The sequence below is a fragment of the Dysidea avara genome, chromosome 14, assembly GCF_963678975.1.
Source record: "Dysidea avara chromosome 14, odDysAvar1.4, whole genome shotgun sequence".
In the NCBI taxonomy this organism is placed as follows: Eukaryota; Metazoa; Porifera; class Demospongiae; order Dictyoceratida; family Dysideidae; genus Dysidea; species Dysidea avara.
This window is the reverse complement of record NC_089285.1, coordinates 12095660-12122319: the sequence shown is the minus strand read 5'-3', so window position 1 is coordinate 12122319 and position 26660 is coordinate 12095660. Positions and strand designations below refer to the sequence as shown.

Sequence of the window (26660 nt, the reverse complement as noted above, 5' to 3'; positions counted from 1 at the left end):
TTGTCCTCTATGGTTTGTCTCATTCTGAGCCACTTAGAAGTGCTAACAACTTGCACCTACAGATTCTGCTCACATTGTAAGAAAAAATTATAGTATTTAAAATTTTCACTCATACATATCAAAAAGTTACTTTAAACAAACAAAAATAAACTAGAATCTTTTTCAAAAACAATTGTATTTGTCAGTTCCAAGTAATGCCTAATCATCATCCTCCTCTGAGTTAGCTGGTCCACTACCAATTGCTCCTAATAGGCCTTGTGCTGTGGTGAACAGGTTGACTGGTTTACTACCATCTGTGATCAGAGTTGAACGAAGACCCAGTGACTGTAACAGTTTGACCTGCAAGAAAACAGTGACTTGTATCATGTGAATAAAATTGTGAATAAACACCTTTTGTCTGTACATGAATACTATAGTTAGGTGGTCTAGGTGTAGTTTAGCAATCATGTATATGCAACAATGAACCGACAACTTGCCTGCATTTCTGGGCCTGAGGTTGCTATGGCACTGATGGTGTCAGCACCAATGGCTTGTACCATATTGTTGAACTTCTCAGTTTCAATACTGGCCATCTCCCGGGCCTTTGTAATCTCCAACTCGTTTTGTTCTCTCACATACTTGGTCTCTGCTTCTCTTGCCCGAGTCAATCTTTCCAACTCTGATTGCTAATGTAAACAGAAGAATAAGTCAGCAAATATACTAGTATAGGTAGTGTATATTAAATACAACACACACTCTGTATGTAAACACACTTGTAGCACTGCTTAACTTACAGCCTCAATCTTTGAAGCTTCAGCCTTCAACTTGGCTTGTTCCACAGCAGCCTCACCCTCAATTTTAGCTGCCTCAGCACGAGACTGGGCCTCAGCCTTAGCCTGACCGGTAGACTCCACTGCAGCACTATGGATACAATAATACTAATGTCAATGTGAATCTAAAACATCAATTTTGCACCAAGGACAGAAGTGTGGTATAGAGTTCAAGGAGGGAAACGGTGCAAATACAAGATGAGCAGTGTGCTTATTAGAGATTCTAATTTTTTTTCTGGCTACACACAAGCTTGCAGAGCATGATTATAGAAGGGAAGTGGACAATATGCTCAAACTTGGATCAACAGAACAGAAGAAACACTGATAACTGATGTACTGACCTATGTGCTTGTAGTTCAAGAAGTTCCTTTCTTGCTCTCTCTGCCTCAGCTTCATCCATAATCTTCTGTCTTTCTAGACGTCCCTTTGCCTCTTGTTCCAACCTCTCTGCTTCATGCCTATAATTAATATGGTGTACAGTAACACAAACAATCCAACAACATTACTGAACTGTGTAACATTTCTGTACATTTATACTGTCAAATTCAAAATGACTGCTCTCACCTAGCAGATGCTTCCTGAGAGTTTGTGGTGATCTCAATGGCCAATTGTACTGACTTCTGCAGAGCATCCCTGGTCCTCTGATCAACTGGCTCCACTGACTGGATATCAATACTGGTGATCACCAGGTTGTTAGCTGGGAACTCAAAACGATTGCGGACTTTCTGGTTATCATCCAGGCCAAACACAGATGTACGAATAATCCTGGCTGAGTTCTGAAGAGAAAATAAAACATGTATAATTCTATGAATATATAGAAAGTGTTTGTATGTACACATAAAACTGCATAAAGAACATGGTTTGTGTGGCAGGTCAGTGGCACCTGCAGTTACTGTTACCTTACAACTTTTACATTGCTTACTAAGTCAAAGTGGAACTGAGGAAGTAATGGTAAACTATCCAGGCATAACATACCAGGTGAGGTTCAGGTACTCACACCTTTACTCAAGAGACATAGTACACCATCTTACAAGGTGAATAGTCTGGAGGAATTGACTGACCACGAGGAATACTCTAAAGGTTGCTGAGTAGTTGTGATCGTGTAACAACAGCAGGTCAAAGATGTATGTAATACAGCAAGTCTGCCGTGTGTACGTACACAGCACAGTATGTGCATATTCTAATGTGCATTGCTGGTGTTACAACATCTTCACTAATATGCACCTTGTGAAAGTCATCAAACTGTACACCAGCTACTGCTCCTCTCACACGTGAGGCAATAGCTTTACAAGCATCTCCAACAAAGTCTGGTACGGAGAACAGTTTAGCAGCATCCTTTACATCGCTGCGATCAACAACCTCAAAATGCCTAAAAAATTAAACAAAATATGAAAATACTAATAGTTTAGAGCCACTACTGTTATGCACAATTTTATATAACGCTCACCAATTATAAGAAAGCTGCAGTTGTAGTCGAGCATGATCTGCAGTTTCTATGGTGATGATATCAGTACAGAAGTCGGGTCCCAACAACAAGCACAGTGACTTGATTACGTTCGGCCTCTTGGGCTTGCCACCAGACAGGCTAAGTTGTGTAAACTGTTCATCTGGTCGCAGCATCACTAATTCAGGACCAAACACAACTCGAGCAGTTTTTTCCTTGTAGTCATAGATCTGTACAGCTGCATTGTGTGGTACTCGGAAAGAAACAACTTTGGTCTTTTCTCTCTTTATGTTGGCAGATGTCCGTGCTGCACAAAAATTATTCTCATTACACATACTATATACACATGTCAACTTACATCGATCTGATCGGTCAGCTAAAGGGTCTTTCCCTTCTGCTAGTAACTCCTCTACACCTGGGGGTAGTTCCTTGGCCCATTGCTCTTCATCTTGAGTCAACATGTATGTAGAGCCACAGATGGCCCGCACCTTTCCACTCTTCACATCACGGACGTAGATACCCTCGTTGGCATCAAGTGGAATGGCCTTGCGTTTGGTGACCACCTCAACCTTAACAGGTGGAATGTACTCAAGTGGACCTCGAATCATCCATCGATCTCCTGGACGATAGTCAGTACCCTATAGTGATTATTAACATGTACCACAGCGTGACAGACATTATTGGTAGTAGTAATGTTATGAAAATGAACATAGTCATTCGGATAAGAATATATCAATGGAACCTCTCTTCTATATTGGACACTTTTTGAGACTAAGATTTTAGGTGTTGTAATATGCCTTTTCAGATGCAAACTTGTTGTATAAAGCCAGTTTGTCCCTATCATTGTTTTGCTAGTAAGTTTCTAAAGAGAGATTACACTGTACCTAGTTGACATTTCTGTATTATGAGGATATAGTATCTTACACTTTCAGGATCTTTGAATGCTTCATTTGCTTTCAAGATAATTCCTTCATCCTCACCCAGTACATACACATTTTGTATTCCTTTCTCCAGCCGTTCACCCGGCTGTAAGAAGAATGACTTTTCTCCCTTGACAAGTTTCTTCTGGCCAAGTTGTGGTTTGCCATCTTTCCCTACTGGATCCAGGATGACACAATACTGTCTGTTGGTGAGTGTAGTGACATTGACCACTCCTACAACCTATAAAATAATCGTCGGTAAATGGCAAGTATCAAATATCATGCCCTGGAAACATTTACACATTAAAAACCTATAAAATAATGTAATAGTGCATGCATGTGCAATCCACATACCTCTTCATATACATCAGGAATGTGTGCCTCAGTATCTGCCATTTTAATCAGCCACTCTTCTCCATTCTTGCGCGTCACATCCTTAACATCCTTGAATGTTCTGTAGGCTCTCATGTGTAGGGCAACCTAACATAAAGATGGTGGGCAATAAATAAAGCATAAATAACATTCACCCTGAAATCATAAAAGGCAAAGTTATAACAGAACTGAACGGCTTAGGAAATTACAAACAAAGTTAACACAAACCTTGTCAGTCAACACATAGGCATCCACCACATCCACAACCTCTTCATAAGCTCCAGGAAGGTAGGCACCGACTTTCTTTACCAGCCATTCTTCACCAGTAACACGTGGGTTGTTATCACGATCCTACCAACAAACGGTAAGAACATGAAACTATAGTACCACAATGTTAAACCAAACACCCTTGGACTTGGCACATGGTGATTTGCAGATAACAGATATACTATAAGTATGGTAATGCCTCTTACCAATGTTTCCTTCCTTGCTCTTAGCTTGATAGCCTGGTTGGGCTTGATCACTGTGGCTCTAATTGTTTCATCCACCACCACCTCCTTACAAGGGATGTATGTACCTGTGTAACAATGGTGTGCATCAAACAGAACTGGCTAGCATCAATTACTCCAAAGCCAATAAACAACCTTGTACAAGTGAATACAATTATCCCTTAAAGGGTAGTAAAAGTAATATGAAACTATGTGAGGGTCCCAAATTGTTTCAGAAAGGGTTTGTTGCTGTGAACTTATTGCAGTTTAGTTGCATTACATTAAATACCAGATTATTTACCTCCTTACTGGTGTGCCCATCTGCACATTGTGTCATATGCATCATGCACACATACACACCGTACCTGGTCCCTCAAACAGCCACTCATCTCCTGCAACTCTCTTTTCTCCACTGTCCGACTCAAAATCAAGAATAGCTCTAAGCCGCAGTGCTGAGTTGGCTTGCACAACCTTCAGCGGGGTCACCACTTGCTTCAATACCTCTCCTGGGTACAATGGGAATGGGTCCTGTGCCAAGCGTATTTCCTGATCTGCATGACGCAGCTTAATCTGCCCAGACTTATCGATCACTGGTTTCTTGTCATCACCCCTGACAACCGGGTTCTCTATAACACAGTAGTGCCGGGGAGGACACGTGATCATCTTTTCCGGTCCAACGATGACCTTTTCATTATCTTGCCTGATGAAGGTCCGTGGACCAATCTCAATTCGGGTCACATTGGTAGTCTGGTCCAATACATGGATGTAATAATACGGTGGAATACGGTACAGGTTCTTGGATTCGTCTGGCCTCCTGCTCATCTCTACAACCAGAAAAAAAAATCGTCACCCAGTTCACTGCTCAAAACCTTTGAACTCCCCGTAACATGCAATTATTGCTAAGTAGTAGATTCTATTACATAAGGCTCACTTGTTTCTGCGTGTCTACAATGAATACGTGGCGAAAACCCAGGACAGATCTGAGGGACGATGAAATGGCGTTCTTCCGATATGGAAAGAGGAGGAGCCCAGATGTGCGCATGCGCTTAACGTCTCACGCTGGTCTCCGAATAATGTCCGGAAATTTACTAGTGGTGATCGTGGAGGTAGATGCTTTGAATTTCGGCGTTGAAGAACTCCAGAAGGTAAGTGATATACTAAATGCTTTGTGGGATGCGACAGGCGGGTTCTAAAATTAGGTTGATTTTACTGAAAAGCGCCTTAAGATTTAATTATGTGAATTTGTCTGGCCCGTACGAGCCCGTAGATGTCTATTATCTATGGTCTCAGGGGCGGATCCAGGGGGGGGGGCTTTGGGGGCTGAAGCCCCCCCCTTCATATTTAGGCTTTACTTGATCAATATGCTGAGTATTATAATGAAATTTTGTCTTAGCATAATTATATGATCACTAATAATACAAATACTCATAAAATTACCTTATAAACATCTTTCCAAGGTATTATCAGTGGATTTATGCTGAAGTTTATGTAACAAGGACCCAGATCAGCATTGGAGGTGTACAAGATCGAGATACTCTAATAGAGCAGTCAACTAACTACTCTAATAGAACATTCACTGGAAACATGTAGTTGGTTCTGTTATGGAATTTTTCCAAATCTGCCAGCACCTATACATACAATGAAGTGCATTGGTCTGTTTAAAGGGCTTCATTCTGCTTGTGTAGTTAATATGTATGGAAATACTTAATTCAGGTACACAATTTCCATTGAAAATGCTCTCAGATTCAATCTTGTATTGTTCAAATTTCAAAATTTTCCACTTTCAACATTCTTAATAATTCTAACATGCACTTATTCAGTATTGTGCAATTGTGAGAGGGGTGCATCATGTACTTGGTTGTCTGTACCTACCAAACTTTTCCATTAGCAAAATGCTTTAGAGAGCCATACCTATAATCTAAAGGCAGTATATAAAATATCTGCAGGCAGAAAATATTATGAATTTTATGTGGAAATGTCTCCAAATTGCAGTATTTTAGCATCTATTTTTCAAAATTTTCCTGGGGGGGCATGCCCTCAGACCCCCCTAGTTCCAGCATGCTTTGCACACCTCTACCCAACCTTGAGTTAGCCCCCCCCCCCCCCCCCCTTTTACAAATCCTAGATCCGCCCCTGGGTCTGGTTGTTTTCTCTCCCAGGAGTGGGGTCTCACATCTTTAATGTCTAGCAAGTGTCTTAAATACGACCATTGTGTAATTATCAGAGATTATAAGTGTCGGTATTTTTGTAGCAGGCGCTTATGTACCTATCATAAGCCCTACTCCCCCAGTACAGGCTTTGTGGGGCTTAGGTGGTTTGCAAGATCTAAGCTCCACTACTATGGCACATGGTATTTGTTTAATTCCCGCCACCAAGAGTTACTCTTGCCGCCACAGTTGATGGGCGATTTATGTCCTGTGTGCAAGGCGGTGGCCTGTACACAAGCACTCATGACTGCAGTTTAGAAATTGGGCAAATTTGTTCTGCCCATATTGGAGGTTACTAATGATAGATACACTATAACTTGTGCAAATTAACATATTGTGTTGAGTACTCTGTCCTGGTAGGTGCTCAATGATGTTATAGTATTCTGTAACAACCATCTATTGCTGAGTCATCACAACAAACTGGTGTTCTGTTTATGTCACCAAGTGGAAAGGTAACTACCAACCATCACAATCAATTTATGTATGTACGTGAACGTTAGGCCATGACAAACTAATCTTGGATGCACTGGGTCTTTCCCAAAATTTAATAAATCTCAAAAGCAGTCTGTAGATCTCTGAATGTTGTATGAGTAGGGGATCTCCTCTCAGAAGAATTTTACTTACTGTGCCTATACAGATTGTTGTACTTTAATAGAGCAGTCATCCCACTACTACAATCAGGTAGAGTGAACATTATTTTTATGTCAAACTACTGGATCACTAAAAGTCCATGTAAAATAATTATTTATGTATAGTGATGTCACTTTTAAAGTACATGAGCCTTAGGCAAGTATAGTGAAATGATGTGAACATGCAGGGTTAACTAACTGCATGTAAGCTAAGGAAATTATCAACACAGGTGCAAAACCATGTGGTGTTAGTAGTGTACGTCCTACAATGCAGGCATATGTAACATGCATGGCTTCAGTCTCTGATTGCAAAAAGAAAATCTGTTCATGAATTATTTAAGAACAATATTATTCATAGTAGAGTTGCTGCATAGCAAGCAATGGTTTGAGCAACTCACAGGTGCACGCTTTCTGGCATCTACAGTTTATTTTAAATGTAGGCAAGTGGGTGACATGAATTAACAGTTATCCTATTGGCTTGCCCATGTCTGCCCTGTACCTATCAAATGTGCTGTATATGTTCCATATGCTGTGAAGCAATACTAGGATTCTATGAACTTACTGTAAGCAAAATAGCCAAGTTCAAAAAAGTATGCACCACAAAGGTCTACTAAAACAAAAGTGTGCTCAAAAATATGCTACCAGCAAGACTTGAGTCCATGACCTAACTGCAACAACCTCATGAAAAGCAGGCACTCTACCGTTTCAACTGTTTGTCCTGTGGTTTGCTAACTTTGTTGTGTTCTACCATAATGCTACAATATAGTGATACTACTGGGATTTAATGCCCATTCTATATTCTGTCTCTAATGTAGGCCCAGTTGATACCATTAATTGTTACTGTATCTTTTTTGTAGTGTTATACTATACTCTTCAGTGGATGAAGCACAAGATGATGGTAATGACCATGAGCAATCCGTCACTGAGGTACTTCCAACTAGGATTAAGAGAATGTTTTCAGACTTAGTAGGTAAGTATTAAATTTTTGTTAGTAGACTGATAGTCATCGTTTGCAATTCCAATCAAATTACCGAATGCGTCTCTGAACTCCATCCAAGGTGGAGTTCTGTTGGAGTGAACATGTGATTGAACTACACTACAAGACCACAGGATTATCTATTCATTAATACCATCTTTCTTTTTTTAGAACTCAGACCAACCCAAGTGTCGTCTTCACCCTTGTTGGCAGGTGCTCTAGCCAAGTCTCTTTGTTGTATCCTTTTAGAGTGTGTACTGTGCATGTGCATGTGTGTGCATGCGTGTGTGTGCATGCGTGCATGCGTGTGTGTGCATGCGTGCGTGTGTAAATTTGGGAATATAATACTTGTGTTGATACTACTGTGTACAAGTGTACAATGAATAGCTGTACGATTGTATTGGTGGGTGTGCTAGCTAATTGTGTATGAAAATACAAAATTAGGTAACCATATCCTTAGCCATTGGTCAATATAGGCATCCACAGGTACCACCGAGAGAAATCTAGTGGTGAAGCTATTAACTCAAGAATTCTGGTAGGACTCTGTACAATATATATTGTATATACACGTGTTTGTGTAGGTGGTAAAGTGCTGCCCTGACTCCTCCAATCAATACATGACAACGTTAAGTGCCATATTTGCAGCACAGAAGGAAGTATGTGTACACTTGTAAATAATGTACTGACTGGTTAGCTTTTTTGTGTTAAAATTCCATATAGAATAATTGTGGCGAAGTTTATTTACACCGCTACTATAATGCTCCCCTGTATAGTTAGCTGATATAGCCAAGTATTTGATTAATTCAAGGTTACAAATTTCATGTGTGTGTGACTTACTGCCTGCAAGACTGTAGTGAATAACACAATTTAAGTATCAAAAATGTAGAGATATAATGTTTACTTTAACAATGGAAAGAGATACTCTAATAGAGCAGTCACATGGTAGCTAGTTGACTCCAATTCAAGCTACGCACCACATAGCTAGACATATATAGCCATTCCACTTGCAGACATCTGCTGTTCAAAGTACATATTGACAGATTGCATGTGTTAACTATCAAATAGTTTCTAAGCATAAAAAAAAAAACTTGTTTGCTGCAAAAAATTTTATGAACTGTATATATTATTGTGGTTTTAATATATGTACTACAGAGGTTAGTTAGAAATGAAATTACCAATCAGTTATTTTGCAGATATAGATCAATGCTTTAGGTGACTGTTTTTTGTTATTATGCGAAGTGTGTTCTAATATTTGAACTGATTGTTTCTTATATAATGTGTATACTGAGAGTTATCATGCAGTATGTAATTTCTGATGTACAGAAAATTGTAATTGATGCTTGCACACTGAGAGTTCAGTCAGGATACATGCAACAGGTGGGTGAAGTGATTCAACCATACAAGAGTTGTTAGCTACACATGTACACCTGCGTATTAGGCAGCAGACATTACTGGAGGACTCTACTACACAGTGGAGCAGCTAGACCAACTATTGCAGCACCTTGTGGTATGGATATTGTGAAATTTCAGCAGTGCATGTTTTAATTAGTTGCAGACTGGTTTTTGGATGTATCTATATCCTAAAATTGTTTGTTCACATCCAGGTTAAGTGTTAGACTGTGTGCTAAAAATGAAGGTTTTCATGCAGTATGTTAAACACCCAGAAAGTTAAACTTTGTTGTAAGGTATTTCATTGTACCAGCAGGGTGTGTGGGTGATCTCTGGCAATATATGTCTGGGATATAGCTGTGCACATGTGACTGACTGTAAATGTTTTGTGGCTTGAACTTACTGTGCCAGAGTTCAAACCAGGGACTACGAAATCCTTAACCACTGAGCCACTGCTGATCACCTCACTTAATTTCTGCTTTAAAATGTTCTGGCTAAAATCTAATTTCAAAGACCTACCAATGGATTGTTCTAGAACATTCTATGTGTTAAGCTAAAAGTATGTGTGTTCTATTAGAGTATAATATTGTCAGATAGTCAAATACAACATTGCATTTGTAACTTCTGTCTTCAATAGTCATCATTGAGTCTGTATAGATAAGAAGAGATGTGAGTAAAAATAAACCCCTAATAGGCTGGCTTTGGGGCCATATAGAGTATAAAATATAATCCGTATGAAAACAACAAAGCTGTGGAAAAATGTGCAAGTGTCTATTAACCTGGGTATGAAATCAAAGGTGGTGACCAAATACAATCATGTTAATAGCATTAACCAGTTAGTGGTAGTAGACTTGTGTCATTGAAACTTGTGATACTGTAATCCATTCTAAGGCAGTAAATTTCGTAGACGTATACTTATTCCTGTATGAGAAAACCTCCTGTTCAAGTTTATTATCTGTTAAACAGTTTCTTTCCCTCCGAAAAAAATGTCAGTTTCTCACATGAGATGTTGATGTAGGTCTGTAGGTCTAGCAAGAATTTCATAGGCTATTGGAGACTTGACTTACACATTTGTAGGTCTTCTGATTGCTGTAGCACTACATGTGCATGTTCCACTTGTCAGATTTTTCCAGTAAACAAAAGCTAAACTAGCAGAAGTTGTTACAAACTTTTCACTTTGCTTGCAGACATCTATTATCCTCATAGTGCACTAGCAGTATTGGTTCGGTTGAATATTTGTGTGAGATACAATGAACACATCTTTAAAATTACAAAAAGTTTCCCAAGAGTTTCTGTGAAATTACTGTATGTTTTCATATTTGTCGTGGTTTGCACTATGGTCTTGAAATTGAATTTGGTCCTTGATTTTTATATTTTTACAGTTAGATGTTGTTTGGATCTGACACATGCCATTTAGCATAGCGTAGGATATACAATGCATCATGTAGTTATGTCCTTCATTGGGTTCCATTTTTTTCACTTCCATCCAAAGGTATTGATTCACTTCTGTCCAAAGGTATTGATTCACTTCTATCCAAAAGTGTTTGTGCTATATATCAGTGGATCAAATGCAGATATGCTTCATGCATGCTTTTCCCCGTATGTAAGGCTGTGTAACATCTTAAAGCTACTCCAGCTGCTACTAATAGCATGCATATTGTCCTGCAATAAATAGGCTTACACTACCATTCTGATGCTGTCTGTAGAAATTTTCTAATAGCGAAAACACTTAGGGGCTAGGATAAAATGTCACTAAATTTTCTCTACTTTACTGTACGTAGGAAATATTTAGTGCCACAATTACCAAATCTTTAGCGCCAGTAACACTAAATCTTTCCTACAGTAATGTAGGGAAGATGTGGCACTCATTGACTCTGCTCATGTATCGTTTATTTTATTTTTTTATTAATGCTTTACAGCACAAGTGCTGAAGGTCTGTAGGACACCTGGTCCTACAGCCTGCTCAAAGACTTTAGCTACATTAGGTGTGTTTGAAAAGTTGGAGAAGGGAGAAAAAATCCATGACTGGACCTAAAATCCATGACTGGACCTAGGTAGCCTCGAACCTGCAGCCATCCGATTTACGCTCGAATGCTTACAGGAGTCTACCAGGTGGTCAAGATGTTTTCTCCTTGTTATTTTCATGTAATATATCCATAGGAATTCTAGAGAGTAACTCATTATCTCTAAGTACCCAAAGTAGAACCAAATGGACACTAGTTTATTTATTAATGCTGGTGTGATGGTAAACCCTCTATAGTGACCTTTGCGTGTCCCTTCTAGCTTATAAAATTCCTATTTTCCTTATACTTGTGATATATGTGTACAGTAAGTGCCTTTTATGATTCTCTGTATGTGCTTGTATGTACCTTTGGTACTTGTTTCAATGTACAAAAAAGTTTTTTGATTTCGTGTGAAAGACTATACAATTCCTTGTTTGCTGTACAGTAAATCCTCACTTAGTGGCCACCTTGTTAATAGTACAGCTGGTAGTGCTAAGGCACACTTCATGACCTCACTAATAAGATGAGTTGACCACCGTGATGTATATATGCACAGCGAATAATGTGATTGGATCATGATTGGAGTTATGAATAATTATTGTGTCTGCTTGTGTAGTGGATGTACCTTCCTCATCCAGCTTGTCGTGGTCAAATGGTGATGCCACTCATTTCAACCATTGATTATCGTGCTGCGTGTTTCTGTCATCATAACATGGTGGACATTGGATATGTATGTTCAGTTTGTCTCTCCAGTAAGTGTATAATGTGTCTATTGCTGTATTTTGCAATACATATGTATTAACGTATTCTGCATCTGATATTACAGCCATTTCTTGGCTGCCACCATTGATATCACATCTTTTTCATACTACTCTATTTTTGGAAGGCCGTACCCAGCTTGGCTGTTTTGGATTAGATATCTTGTATTTCCATTAAATTACTGAAGGCTTGCACCTTGATAGTTACCTGATACACGTGCAAGAAAATTCAACTAGTGTGGTTTAGCTGATAGACGTGACAACAAATCGCCGTTAGGCTGACTGCTGTATTAGAGTATCTTGATAATGTGACTATTAATGTATGTTTGGTATATACGTGACCCGTTGAGTGAAAACCCGACTTGTTTGCATAATTCTGTTTTAGAGATAAATGCCATTGAAATACATTGGATAAAAACGTGTGCTACATAAATAATTTTACGCAATGTTTTAATCGCTTCAGTTAACAGTGAAGGAAGACTTGAATCGAATAATCTAATTTTGTTTCTGTACCATGGAGCAAACGTGAATTACACGTGTTTGTTTACGTTGCAGTAAAATGTAACTTTATTGTTGCCATTTTCAGCATTCTTGCTTGATAGCATGGGTGTATTTAAGTCAAAAAATATACCTTGATGAATTCCCCAGTTCATGGTGAATAGAATGGCACATGTTCCGTCTCTGTAGCCCATTGCACTCGAGAGTTATGATTGATTAAACGAATGCCTGTAATTTTTTTCTGTATAAGCACTGTACAAATCAATTATTTTGTTCTTCTTATTCTCTATCTCAAAACCACTTACCAGAAATGGCTAAAACTTTAACAGTCCATTGGTTTTTCCCTCTAGACAACAAAAATGCCATATAATGAAATTCGAGTAAAATGTAAACAAGATGGGTTTTTGCTCAGCTGGTCACGTATAATATAGCCTATTGGACTGCTTTTATAGTACCCTAATAGATTATATATTATTTCTGGGCACTTCTAATACAACACATATCTGGATAGATCTATTCTCACTAGAATTTCCATTTATAAAGTAGAAAAAAGTGAGATGAACAACTGACAGCAGTAGCAGAGTGTTAAAGGATTAGGCTTATAGGTATGGAGTTCCCTGGTTCAAACCCGGAACTAGTTTTTTGCCTGCATTTTTTAACTTCTTGGTGTCTGTTCTATTAGAGTATCTCTATCATGTTTGTTTTACATGTTTGGTTTTACTTTATATCTAATACTTTAAGTACATAAAAGGATTGCATTACAATGGTCAGCCTATCTGCATACCGAGTTTTCACTTGTTTTTTCAGTAGTTTACCCTGCAGGCATGACTAAAACTCACGCTTGTAATTTTTGACAATCGTTCGTACCTTTTTGCCACTGTTTAACAATCTGTTCACAAATTGGAAAATATAATATACTTTTTGTATCGTCTAAATTTGAACAGAATCCAATAAGGTTTGTGTGAAGTATAGAAATTTTTGTAAGTAGTGGGAAAAGAAAAATAATGCGGAAAGATGAAGACAAATATTGTACACAGAAAATTAGTTGAACTTTGAAGGAGTGTATCGAAAAATGGCTCAAATTTGGTATGAAAGATGTCCCACCAGGGACATTGCACAGAAAAACAAGCTATAGGTACAGTGTATGTATGTACGTATGTATGTATGTATGTATGTATGTATGTACGTACGTACGTACGTACGTATGTATGTATGTATGCACCGTATTGCCTTGAATTATGACCGGTCTCGTATAACGCCTGGTCCTGTATAGTCACTGGGGGTATACAGCATCATAAAATAAATGCCGGGTCTTGAATACACGCTGGGTATGTATGTATGTATGTATGTATGTATGTATGTATGTATGTATGTATGTATGTATGTATGTATGTATGTATGTATGTATGTATGTATGTATGTATGTATGTATGTATGTATGTATGTATGTATGTATGTATGTACCGTATTGCCTTGAATTATGACTAGTCTTGTATAACGCCTGGTCCTGTTTAGTCACTGGGGGTATACAGCATCATAAAATAAATGCCGGGTCTCGAATACACACTGGGTATGTATGTATGTATGTATGTATGTATGTATGTATGTATGTATGTATGTATGTATGTATGTATGTATGTATGTATGTACCGTATTGCCTTGAATTATGACTAGTCTTGTATAACGCCTGGTCCTGTTTAGTCACTGGGGGTATACAGCGTCATAACAAAAATAAACGCTGGGTCTCGAATATGCGCTGGGTCTCAAATAAATGTCTAGTGCAGTCATTATTTTTAACAATTCCGGGTGGTGGTATAAACAATGAAGCGAAGAACGTTTTATAGAGTTCCTTTTAAGTTTGAATCTGTGAAATATGCTGAGGGAAACATCAAGGAGAGTCCTGGAGAGTACAACACCAAGGTATGAAGTTGACTCATGAACTCTGATCAGGTATATAAACGCTGGTCCCGTATAGTTGCCGGTCTTGTTTAGTAGCCGGGGTAAAAATTGCTTGAAAGAAATAAATGGCTGGGCCATAATTCAAGGCAATACGGTATGTATGTATGTATGTATGCATGTGTGTATAAACCAAAAAAAATCCCAGTAAGGTCTTTAGAGGTTAGTACTACATATGTGTTGTTTTCACTGTAGTATTTTGTCAGTTTAATCCGATTTGCAGTACATGCAAGTGAGTTATGCCTGTGCAAACACTTGTGGCTATACTGTATATATTGCATGTGGATCTGTTGTAAAGTACTGTATGTACACTATGGCTAAGGCTGAAATGGATATACTGTAGATCGGAAAATGTTTTTTAACAGTGAGAATATTTCGTGGTTGCCTCGACCAATGAAAATAAATTACGTGAAATATTTTTGCACATGAGTATTTTTTACTTGCAAAATATTTTTTTGGTTGTTTGTCGTATTACACAGGTCAAACACTTGAAAAATGAGTATGCTGTTGGAGAAAAAGAATGGCCTACTGGGTTCTAATTTCCACCAGAATAAATTTGCACGCCACTGTAGCTGCAAATATAGAGAGGTCGACACCGTCACAGGCATCCCTTACAATTACGCATTCATCGCACGACAGGTACCTGTATAACATTGTCGTCGCACCTTGATCAACTTTTATCATACCTCGCATGCTTATTCCTACCGCACATGAGGGCTCATGAAACACATAGCAACAAATGCGTATGGTGCTAGCTTCTAATCCAGCATCCAGGTGAATAACTACAGTAGGGGACTTTAAAAAGTTTACATTAGGTTCAAAAAGAACTATTGTAATACTATTGGTAATACTATTAGTAATTACCATTGGTTTTTACGATTGCTTGTGCTGTGTTGTATGTTATACAGGTATTGTTTTGTTAATTGACTGCTACATGACAGCTACTAAGTTACAAATTTCACTGCCCCTGCTGTTATCAAGCTTGTTGCCAGCTGGTAGTTACACATTTAATTTGTTCTTGTCTCTCTGTGTGTGGCTGTGCATGCAACTGGCAACTAGACTTGTTTTGTTTTAAATATGTAAACATGATAGTAATTACGATATGTTTGGTTTTTACCATTACAAAAGTCATAGTAAAACTATTACATTACAATGGTCTTTACAAAACCAAATGTAAACTTTTTAAAGTCACCTACTGTATATGTTTAATTATTTGTTGTACAAAATATTTCACTGGTAAAGTATTGTGGCTTGGGCTGTCCCTGAAAACATAACACTTCAAATTTATTTTGCAGCTAAAGCAAAAATTTACCAATTTACAGTATATCTGTCCCCCTCCTTCCCTTCCCTTCAGCTTATTGTGCATAGCTATGCACTTATAACACAATTCAAACATTTTTGCTGAATTGTATATCTGTGTATGATATTTTGAAATCTGTTACCTATATTGACATATGGAAACTATGAGGACTAGAGCCCCTCACATTTATTAAGATTATGTAGTAAAGCTGTCACATACTCTAATAAAAATATTAATAATCAACCATTGACTGTTTTATTTAAAGAACTAAAATACCTATTCTATGTATAGGTTAGATTCGCTCAGTTTTTAAAATCCACGAAGATCCGAGGGTGTGGTCTCTTAGAAAATGTATACTTTTTATATACTTTTAAAATGGGCATATAGTTGGAGTCATTGTGAATTAGGTTACTGAAATCGTCACACAACATTTGTTAAAATAATTATGGAAGACTGAACATGCTTTTGTCGAAGTCTTGAAAAAATTGAAGCTCGCACCACTTCCTTTTGCTAATTAGAATCTGGTACAGCAGTGGGAAATGGCAGTGATTGATAATGTTGAGCCGGGTTAGTGGTAGCCAGTGCCTTTGGTGTCACAGCAGTGTAAAAAACACGCGTGTCGAAGAAGCAGCTTGTGTGGATTTATACGGTGGGAATGGGTTGTCACAAGTTGTGCCTATAGTGGCACCATAGTAATATGAAGAACTTCGAATATGGACCACACCCACATTACACGTAGTGCAAAAATAACATTTCTACAAGGAAGCTTACCCATTTAGGTCCTACGTAGTAGAGGTTTAATAGAAGACAAAAACAGTCTTAAAACACTCTAGAAACAGATGGGCACTAAACAGAATTTTCTGTGGTATTTCTGGACTTCTCCGTTCATCGTAACAAACGTAAGTACAATGTTAAATTTGTACCCCCATAATCGAATTCTTTTAGGCATGCCTTTAAAATGAATAGAGTAGTTAACCACATGTTGTCCTGGATGACTGGTTGCCCACTGCAGGCTATCACATTGAATATGCTTGGAGGGAGCATTACAAATCAATGATTGAAAGGTAAGATTTGTGGTCTTTCCTGCTAGCAGGTTTCTAACCATTTTAAGAACCTGCTAGCAGGTCTCTTAGTGGATTTTAAAGACCTCATTATCCTCCAAAGATCAAAGCATATTATGCATACCATTTTCTAAACAGACTTGTTGAAATGCTAATATTGTGACAAGAAATTCTCTGCAGATGAAATTCATACAGTTTAAGTGTATGGTCATTACACGTGTCTTTGTACATATATTTTGAAATATATGCATATCCATAGCTATACTTTTGTAAAGGCAAGAAGATCTAGAGACACAGTTAACCTTATGGGCTAGGGTATCACAAATTACTATAGTACTATTTAGTATGGTTGCCCCCATCACTCACCATAATGCTGCCATTAAAATCATCATAGAAGGATCATATGCGGCAAAAATCATCTTTATTCCAGCATTAGAAGCAAGAAACCATTACAGAAGGCTCCATTTTTCAAAATCGCCCAAACCTAATTTTTGGTCTCCCTGCCTTATCACAGTTGCAAGGCTAGAGGCCAAACAATTTAGCGACAGTCAACATTTCTTGCCACATGCAGCAACAAACTCATACATGGCACGTGCCTTTTTTGATTCCAATGAATGTCTGGCTTCTGTCTTTTGCCTTTCCTTTATCTTTAATTACATGATTGTTGTCTTTATGCAAGGAAATGTTAGTATTTGAAATCACAGATTTGGAGTGCAACACTAGCAAATATGCTGCATAATCCATAATCATTATAAAGCAATGAAATTTGCGAAGACATATATACTGTACACATCACTGTTAAATTTAAATCAATGAGTAATTGTTTCATTAACATTAATGGTGGTGTACATCAGAGTTATTCAGTTCTTAATAAACAGTAGCATCGCTGGGGTTTACCTCCTCCTCTTCTCGCCATAAATATTCCCAGAGACAGCCAAGGGGGTGGCTAATTGTCTGGCATGGAAACAGGATTAGCAGCTCACGTGAGCATTGTATGGCTTTATAGTTATTGATTGGTAGGATGACTGGCAGACATTTTATTAGTACACTTACCTAACTATGATTGGAATTTCAAGTTTAAGCAATGCTAGTAATGAGTACAGATAGTGAATGTATAGTTTGTCAACATAAGTTTGTTATTATATTGAAACATGATTGATGCATGCGTATGCCCAGGCTGTTATGGAATCTCCAGTGAATCTTCTTGATGTAGCTGCCTGTTGAGAGAATATACATGGGTAAAAGATAAACTATATACATCACATAATCAATACCAGTTATATCAGTAGCTATTTATCCGATAGTAAATACTGGCAGATAACATCTTAACCTATAAGCTGATTAATGTACCAGTGCACCCATATTAGTGTTGTTATTATTATTATTAGCGCTTTACAGTATGGATCATGAAGGCTAGGGCTTTCCTGCCAAAAACACATTTACACAAGATTGACATGGTTGGTTAGGCATATTCAAGTCCAAAAATGCCTACAGAGCAACCCCAAACCTTTCCAACAAGTTTCTGTGAATTGCTCCACTGAAAGTTGTACAATTCTGTTGAGGATGGGGCCCGTCTTGATGTTGTGGCCAATGGTTTTTGGGAACGCGGTCAGAAGGCATACTTTGATGTAAAGGTGTTTAATCCTTTTGCTCCCACACACTCTTCAGTGTCTTTACACCAGTGTTACAGGCGTGCGGAGCTAGAGAAGAAGAGGAAATATGAAGAAAGGATCCGTGAGGTGGAGCATGGGACATTCTCTCCCATAGTGTTTTCATGTACTGGAGGCATGGGACCCCTGGCCACAGTAGTGTACAAGAGAATAGCCACTCTGCTGTCAGAAAAAATGGACAGTCTTACAGCATGACCCTGCACTGGTTAAGATGTAAACTGAGTTTTTCACTACTTCGTGCAGCCATCACTTGTTTGAGAGGTTCTAGATCTTCCTACCATCGCTTTAGCTTTAAAGAGTCTGCAGCTATTGATCTTGTTTGTGCAGAGGGTAGGATTAGCTCATTTGACTGACTTTATCTTTTGTTAAGTAATAGTTATAACTATTCTATATAATACTAATGCAATGATTATCATAAAAAAAAAATAAAAATAAAAATAAAAAAATTGCTAGCTGAATATTGACTGATACTTTCAACTGAGCACAACCCGTCTATGGTTGCCAATCACAGAAGTTACAGTGCATACATCATGAACTTACTTTTGTCTGTCTTTGTGTCCCATTTCTTTCCCCACCACCACATAGGTGCTGATTCATCACAGTAACATGTTATTATAGCTTCAGTACAACTGACTGTAACGAAAATCATCTGTAACGTCCATAATGACTGGATTGGTTACAAACATGCTTTTCTTATTTGTAATGCTGTATAACAGGTGGAAAATAATTGAAAACAAAGTGGAATGGCCACTTTTCAGTACTATTTAGTGTGTTCAGTCACCATTTCCATAGTAACTGAATTGATTGCAGAGAGGCTTCTCATATCATACTGTTCTTTGCTTGTAATGCTGTATAATAGGTGTAATAATAGGAAGAATGGCCACCTTGCTTTCAGTCAGACATGTGTTCAGTCACTCAGTTAACATGTCTGGCTGGTGCTATTCTTTCCTTTGATGCAGTATGCATTGATTCACCAATCATAAATCATGTTAAACAAAAATATAAGTATAAGGAAAAATGAAGAAATTTACGATTAAATGGCTACACTATTGGCAGGCTGTGTATCAGCGTTGAAACTGGGTTGGGTCATCTGGGTCAACCGGGTCACATTTTCTCTGGGTCATCCGGGTTCAACCCGGTTTACAAATTATCTGGGTCTAACCCGGATTGGATCACGTGAGAAATGATATTGTTAGTTTGATGACATGGAAACTTATTAACGCTAGTCGTGCAGCTCTTTTGTGAGCCACGCCCACATCACATTACAACATATGCTCAGCCATGCCCATTTATTAGTAAGTGCAGTCTGTAGCACAAAAAACTGTGTCCGTTGCTGTCTGCAAGCTTATGTAGAGCCATGCCCACTAATCGATTATTGTACGAGTCAGCCGGGTCAGGTCATCCGGGTCACGTTTTGTCCAGGTCAACTGGGTCAGACCTGGATATAAAATTATCTGGCTGGATTTTGGATTTGATCACGTGCACGTTAATGTAATGTTCCTAATATAACGTTACGCCTCGTGCTTTGCAGCAATATGGAAAGTGACGATTTAATTGTGCTTGATGGTGACAATGAAGACTTAACTCCCTAGACGGGTGATTGATGGTGACTACGTTCTGAAGAAGAACTCGAAAGGAAGCAGAGCGTGGGAGCAGTTTAGAGTAGTGTTAAATCCTTCAAGTAATGACGAGGTGTTTGGAGTCGCATGTTGCCGTGTGTGTAAGGTGTGTATCCTTTATAAAACAAAGGTGAGTGGAGAGGAAAGGTCTTTGGGTACGAAAAATATGAAGTGATGCTTGCCTGCTCATGCTAGTGCTTCATGCTGAAGTGATAGTACTACCACTACCAGCGAGAGTGATAGCACTAGTAGCAGCACTAGCTTAAGCAGTAGCTTTAGCAGTGCTGTCAGCAGTTCCAAAAACAGTAGCAGCTCCAGCACAAGTAGCAAAGCAACTAATAGGCCTTGTTTTAAAACATTGGATAGCTTTGTTATGTGCTCAGGAAAGAAAGTTGGGGAGGGAACAAGGAAGGCTATTCGTGAGAAGACTGCTACTCTTGTTGCTGCTGCACACTTGCCTTATAGGTTTGTAGAACAAGAAGCATTAAAGGGTTTTCTCAATCTTTTATGGAGTTGGGTGCATCTCATGGTTGTGAACCGGCTTCTGAGTTTATAGTTGGACGGCTCAGTGTGCAAAGATATTGTTAACAAGCTACCCCAAATACAGGACACCATTAAGAGTCTGTTGAGTAAGGTGTGGTTTCTGTTGTGACAGATTTGTGGTCCGATAATGTTGTGTCATGCTCCTACCTCGATGTTACCTTTTTTTGGTGGAGGAATCAGCTCCTAACAACAGAATATGGTCCCTCAAGCATGCTATGTATGCATGTAAATGTTTTTCTGAGAATAAGACTGCAGACCGCATTCAAGTTGCACTGGGTCAGGTTTTGGACGACGCAGGCCCTGATGCAGAAAATACCCCATGCACAACAGACAAAGGGTCAAATATGGTAGCTGCCACAAAGTCTAAGTGCCATGTTAATTGTGCATTTCACTGTTCGTCAACATCGATAAACACTGCATGGGATGCATCATGTGCAGAGAGTCAAGAGCTAAAAGAGCTTGATGACTGTGCAAATAGTCTAGTAAAATTTGTAAAAAAATCTGGTGGAATCCAGTACAACTTACCAGCTACACTGAAAGCTGGTGGTAAAACAAGACCGTGGCATAGTTTGATTAATAAGTTCCGCTCTATATTCAAAAGCTATGAGGCATTAAAGCCAGTGTTAAGGGATAAAAGACGTGAAGACGTGAAGACCTGGTAGCTGCAGTAGAAAAATTGCTACTTGAAGAAGTGCTACAAATTTTAGAAAAGGCTGAAGACATTCTGGAATATTCTTTTGTATCCACCCTCCAGTTTGTTTTGCCCTCATTTTATAAACTGGGGAATTTTTGGTATGATTTATCTGCTTCAGACACTGCAGCAGGACGTATTTTGAAGAGAAATTTAGTATCAGCATTAGATACTAAGTTGTGGGAGGATATAACTATTTTACATGTTGCTACCTCCTACCTCTCTTTAAGGATTTTCATTTGTAAGGGATGCAGAGGAGCGACACAGTTTATCAGAACAGGCAGCTGGTATTATTAAAGAGAATGCCATGGCCATTGCAAAAGCGCATGTTAACCCACCAAAAGAGCCTGAAGATAGTGATGTTGAGGAACTTGAGGAGGAAATAGAAGCAGTCACTAGTAAGAGATTAAAGCATGACCCATTGGCTGAATTTAGAAATGCTGCTGGTGATGAACCAAGGAAAAAGTCCACAGCAGAAGTAAATGAAGAGCTTAGTCGCTATGGCTCAATTACTGGTGTCTATTTGACACAGGCTCATGCATTCGGAGCATATTTGATCCGTTGTTGTGGTGGGGTGAACAAAGGTATAGTTTTCCTGTTTGTCTAGCTAGGCAGCTTTTAGTTATACCAGCAGCTAGTGCGGAATCGGAAAGACATTTTAGTGGCGCTGGAAGAATTGCATGTAAGGACAGAAACAGACTGAAGGATGATGCAGTTGAGTCTTCGGTTGTGTACTATGAGGCTGTCAGGAAAAAATAATATAATACTAAACAAGCAGCTGTAGAACAGAATATTACTGTACTGTTAAATTATATAAATTTTAATTTACTGCCATTGTACATTAACTTGTTTCTCAATTGTTTTAACTTTATCAAATGCAGAAAAAACTCATTGTACTTGCAGTCCATGTCATTGTACAATTTGAAGTTCTTGCTTGCCTCACACAACTACAATCAGGGTTGAAACTAAGTAATGCATAAGATCTAGGCACCAGCCTATTATGCTGGCATAATTTTGAGCATAATAAGTGCCTGAAAGGATCAGGCATAATGTTAGCATAATAGGCAGAATAATTGTCATACTGTAAGCAAAAATGCATGCCACAGAAAAAGGTTGATTTACAATAATAGAACAGTCGATGTCACTTATATGGCATTAAGTAGTTATCTGACATCACTGTTATTATAGTTTACAATGCAGCCAAATTCTTAATGCACAAGTACTTTTTACATTTAACCAGTTGTTAATATGCCAAAGTTTATCATTATCCATAGAAAGTAACAAAACATTGGAACTGTGGCAAAAATTGTGAGCATAATTATGAGGAAAAATTTTGAGCACTGCAGCATAGCATAATAGGCCAAATTAAAAGCATAATAGGCTGGTGCCTAATAAGATCAGCTTTATTGAATATCCGGGTCTGACCTGGATTGGAACACGTGTAACACAAATGAATTAATTTGACGATGTGGAAATCAGTGTTGAAACCGGATTGGGTCAAATTTTCCAGGTCATCCGCCTGTTTACAAATTGTCCACTGGATTGGATCACGTGAGCAGTTCGTTTGACGACGTGGAAACTTATAAAACATTAGTCGCGTAGCTCTTTCGTGAGCCACGCCCACTAATCACGTTACAAACATATGCTCAACCATGCCCATTTATTAGTAAGTGCAGTCTGTAGCATGAAACTGTGTTCGTTGCTGTCTGCAAGCTTACGTGGAGCCATGCTCACTTATCGATTATTATTCGAGTTGTATATAGTCTAGTCTTGCAATAGGATAAGTACTTTTGTGAGCCACACCCACTTTAATATATCGGGAAATTGTAATACTAGGTATGCACGAAGCCACACTATGTGGAACCATGCAAAACCCACTGATTGATTTTAAATTTATAAACTTACCGGCTTAATTATCACATAACTACTTGTTTACTCAACACGAATCAAACGCTAAAAATGTAGTCTTGTACGTCTCGCTTGCTCGAGACTACCCGAAACATAGCTCTTATCGCACGCCTTGGCTTTAATTAATCCAGGTCACATCCGGGTCTGACCCAGATTGCTATCCGGGTCCGGGTCAGCAGTAGTGACCCGGTTTCAATGCTGCTGTGTATGGCTGAACTCTATATAAAGCTACTGATGTAGATGACTTCCCTTGTTTATTGCTTTTTATTTTATGATCCCTACACTAATCTATCTTACACTTGTAAAGTGTAATGCTAAAATTGAAGTACAGGTAGTGGACATACCACATAATCATTGCTATGGTACACTAGCAATGCGGAAAGTACCTACTATGGCTTTTGGTTTATCATTTCGATGCCCTGTATAGTATAGTGCCACAACGAAAAATTCATGCAGTTTCATAAAAGCAACTTCCACATAAGTAGTACGCCTCATGATATAAGTTTTTGATATAGTGCCATCGCAGATTTGACCTTTGGTGACATTTATGGCCATTTTTTGCACAGAAATTCGATCATTTCTGTCTTTATTTTCCTGAGGTGTTAATTAACTTGTTAAAATATGGTACCAAAATATAGATCTTATTGCACAAAACAACTTAGTTTTTTTTAAACTTAATAGGTAATTTATCATTTATATTACACATGAATTTTGAGATAATTTACCTCCCCATGGATAATTTACTTCCCAAGGGCAGGTAAACTCAAAGAATCTGTAGCTAATAAAAGCGATCACAACTTCAAAATGGAATTACTTATTAATTTTAAATAAAAACCAAATAAAAACAAAGTGTTTTGTTTAACAATATCTTTACTTTGGTACCATGTTTTACCATGTCAAGTATTGGCAGAGGCAGAAATGCTCAAATTTCTGTGCAAAAGTGGCCACGAGTTCATATCTGCAATGGCACTATATCAAAAAATTTATGTCATGAGGAGTACTATTTATGTGGAAAGTTTCATGCTTTTATGAAAAAGTGTGCACTATTTGGCTAATTTTGGGGGCTATGGTATGATAACATTCTTGTTTGTTACACGGATGTACAGGCTACGCCTCAATCCAAAATTTACAATTACAGTAGGACCTCAATTATCCGAACTTCGATTATCCGAACAGTAGCGGTGACTGTTCTATTAGGGTATTTTGTCAACTGGTGTACGTTCTATTAGAATATTTTGTCACAGGTGTATGTTCTATTAGAGTAGTTCAACAAAGCTCTGTATATAAATCAATGGGCTTCATTTATCCAAACAAATTCACTTATCTGAACACTTTTGTGATTCAGCTGGCACACAAGTGTTCGGATAATGGAGGTCCTACTGTACTTACGATTACACTGTCATATTGTTCACATGACTAATTATAGTGTTGTAATAAGATTATCCGTATTTACAGGACTCACTTCAAATTACCCAATCTGCCCATCTCTGGTAAAGGAAAAAAGAAAAAGAAACAATAGCAATAAGATTGTACAGTATGTATTGTATATAAACAATTTGATTATGTAAATATGATGGTTACACATTACATCACATGATCTGTTCATGCTGAGATTTGACTGACAGTATGCACTTGTCTTACCTTATGCACTTCACTTTAAAAGTGATCCTTGTTATGGGGTGACCATATTCCATCGTTTGCATGGCTGCATTTTTTAGTGTTGCTTGTCAGTCTAGTTCTTTTCCTATAGTACATACACATTGAGCTGGATCCTCAAAAATGTATAACTCGTGGATGCAATTATACACAATCTTGAAATTTGGCTAATTTGTAGAACTGCTTGACACACAAATATTTCAAAGTCTGATTCAGTATTATTTATAAAATTTCATTCTACGGGGAAGCCATAATAGTTCAGTATACATTACAGTCCTTTCCTGAACTTGTAATGAAGCCAAACTGTGCATAGACATCTTTGCTGTCACCTAGTTGGCTGTTGAGAAAAAAAATTGATTAATTTTTAGCTGTTTTTCAGGATCCAGCTCAACTTGTAAGCACTGGAAGTTCAGTTAACATATTCCATTTATAACCAGCTATATACATGCACACATAATTATAAACAAGGATCTTTTTAATTACTCCCAGAATAAATACTCAACAAACTGACAGTTGTTTAATCAGTTTGTATATCATGCTATCTGTAATAATAAAGAATCATAATATTAATGGTATTGTATAATCATAACCATTCCAAGTGTATAAATTACTACCGAATACTTTCATTCAGGCAACCTAGTGGAAGAGCTGCATATATTATACTATATATTGGCAGGACCACCCACGGGGGGAACTGGGGGATTTTGCCCTGGGCCCCAGCCTGAAAGGGGCCCCAGCCTGAAAGGGGCCCCAGCCTGAAAGGGGCCCCACCAAGGGCCCCCCGAATACCTGTTTAAAAGATCGATACACTCTTATAGAGCAGTCAGGATCTAGATACTCTAATAGAGCAGTCACAGTATTCTTCAGAGGAGCAGTGTGGCAAGTTATAATTAAAGGAGATATGATTGGTGATGGGAAGCTATTGTCATTGTGAGCATGTAATAACCTTTTTTTTTCTTTTTGGTCTTCGACTTACAGTTAGGCTGAAGTTGTGATTCAGAGTGGAACCCTTCCTTGCCCCTGAGCCCCTCTTTAGCTCTTTGCCCTGGGCCCCCTAATTTCTCTGGGCGGCCCTGTATATTGGGAGAGTGCTCTGCTGCAGATAGTGGTAAAACCAGGAACAGAGAAATAGGAAACGAGATGGAGAAATGGGTGGAAATGGAATTCTTTTGCTACAGAAAACTTTTCATTTGTAATTGAAGGGGTAGCAGAGCACAGATTTTCTCACGACTTTGGTGGCTGAGGCAGGGCCGCACATGGGGGGGAGGGGGAAACTGCGACATTTTGCTCCAGGCCTCAGCCTAAAAGGGGTCCCCATTGATGAAGGGCCCCTTGAATACTTGTTTAAAAGATCTTGATACTCTAATAGTGCAGTCACAGTATACATTAGAGGAGCAGTGTAACAAGCTTTTAAATAAGGATACATAGTTGGTAAGGGCAGTTATTGCCGTTGTCAGCATGTAACAACCTTTGTTTCTTTTTTTTTGGTCTTTGATTTATAGCTAGGCTGATGTTGTGTATTCAGAGTGGAACCCTCCTTGCCTCTGGGGCCCCACTTTATTCTTGGGTCCCTTAATTTCTCTGGATGGCCCTGGGCTGAAGTAGCAGTGACTGTTGTATTAGAGTATTTTGCAACTCAATTGCTAAAAAATCATAAGCATATTAACTGTACTAACAGAATGGCAATTGTATAATGTCTTGGGTCAATTCTGATGGTGGATAATGTAGATCATCCTGGTGGTAGTGGCTTAAGCTGAAGTGAC

General features: G+C 38.4%; 2 protein-coding genes across 5 annotated transcripts; one reads left to right on the top strand and one right to left on the bottom strand.

Annotated features, from left to right (window-relative positions):
* Window positions 1-74: 74 nt before the first annotated feature.
* Window positions 75-5115, bottom strand: LOC136243874 (major vault protein-like). 2 transcript variants are annotated; one of them, XM_066035428.1, is made up of 14 exons: window positions 4965-5115; window positions 4399-4857; window positions 4019-4122; window positions 3774-3896; window positions 3528-3653; window positions 3178-3414; window positions 2612-2891; window positions 2257-2560; window positions 2034-2178; window positions 1374-1585; window positions 1151-1267; window positions 774-900; window positions 477-665; window positions 75-339 (listed from the first exon to the last, which is right to left on the bottom strand). In XM_066035428.1, the coding sequence occupies exons 2-14, from the start codon at window positions 4853-4855 to the stop codon at window positions 199-201; spliced, it is 2562 nt and encodes an 853-aa protein (XP_065891500.1). In that variant the 5' UTR covers window positions 4856-4857; window positions 4965-5115; the 3' UTR covers window positions 75-198. The 2 variants fall into 2 exon arrangements, with proteins under 2 accessions (XP_065891500.1, XP_065891499.1); XM_066035427.1 differs by having other exon boundaries at window positions 2257-2891.
* On the top strand, window positions 4412-24865 carry LOC136243875 (general transcription factor IIH subunit 3-like). Of its 3 annotated transcripts, XM_066035430.1 has the most exons (11): window positions 5014-5178; window positions 6601-6692; window positions 7727-7839; window positions 8017-8082; window positions 8322-8380; window positions 8427-8501; window positions 9169-9222; window positions 9284-9352; window positions 11854-11989; window positions 14645-14681; window positions 24697-24865. In XM_066035430.1, exons 1-11 carry the CDS (start codon window positions 5029-5031, stop codon window positions 24758-24760), a joined length of 915 nt encoding a protein of 304 aa, XP_065891502.1. In that variant the 5' UTR covers window positions 5014-5028; the 3' UTR covers window positions 24761-24865. The 3 variants fall into 3 exon arrangements, with proteins under 3 accessions (XP_065891501.1, XP_065891504.1, XP_065891502.1); XM_066035429.1 differs by lacking the exon at window positions 14645-14681 and having other exon boundaries at window positions 4412-5178; XM_066035432.1 differs by lacking the exon at window positions 24697-24865 and having other exon boundaries at window positions 4414-5178; window positions 14645-14685.
* The last annotated feature ends 1795 nt before the right edge of the window (window positions 24866-26660 follow it).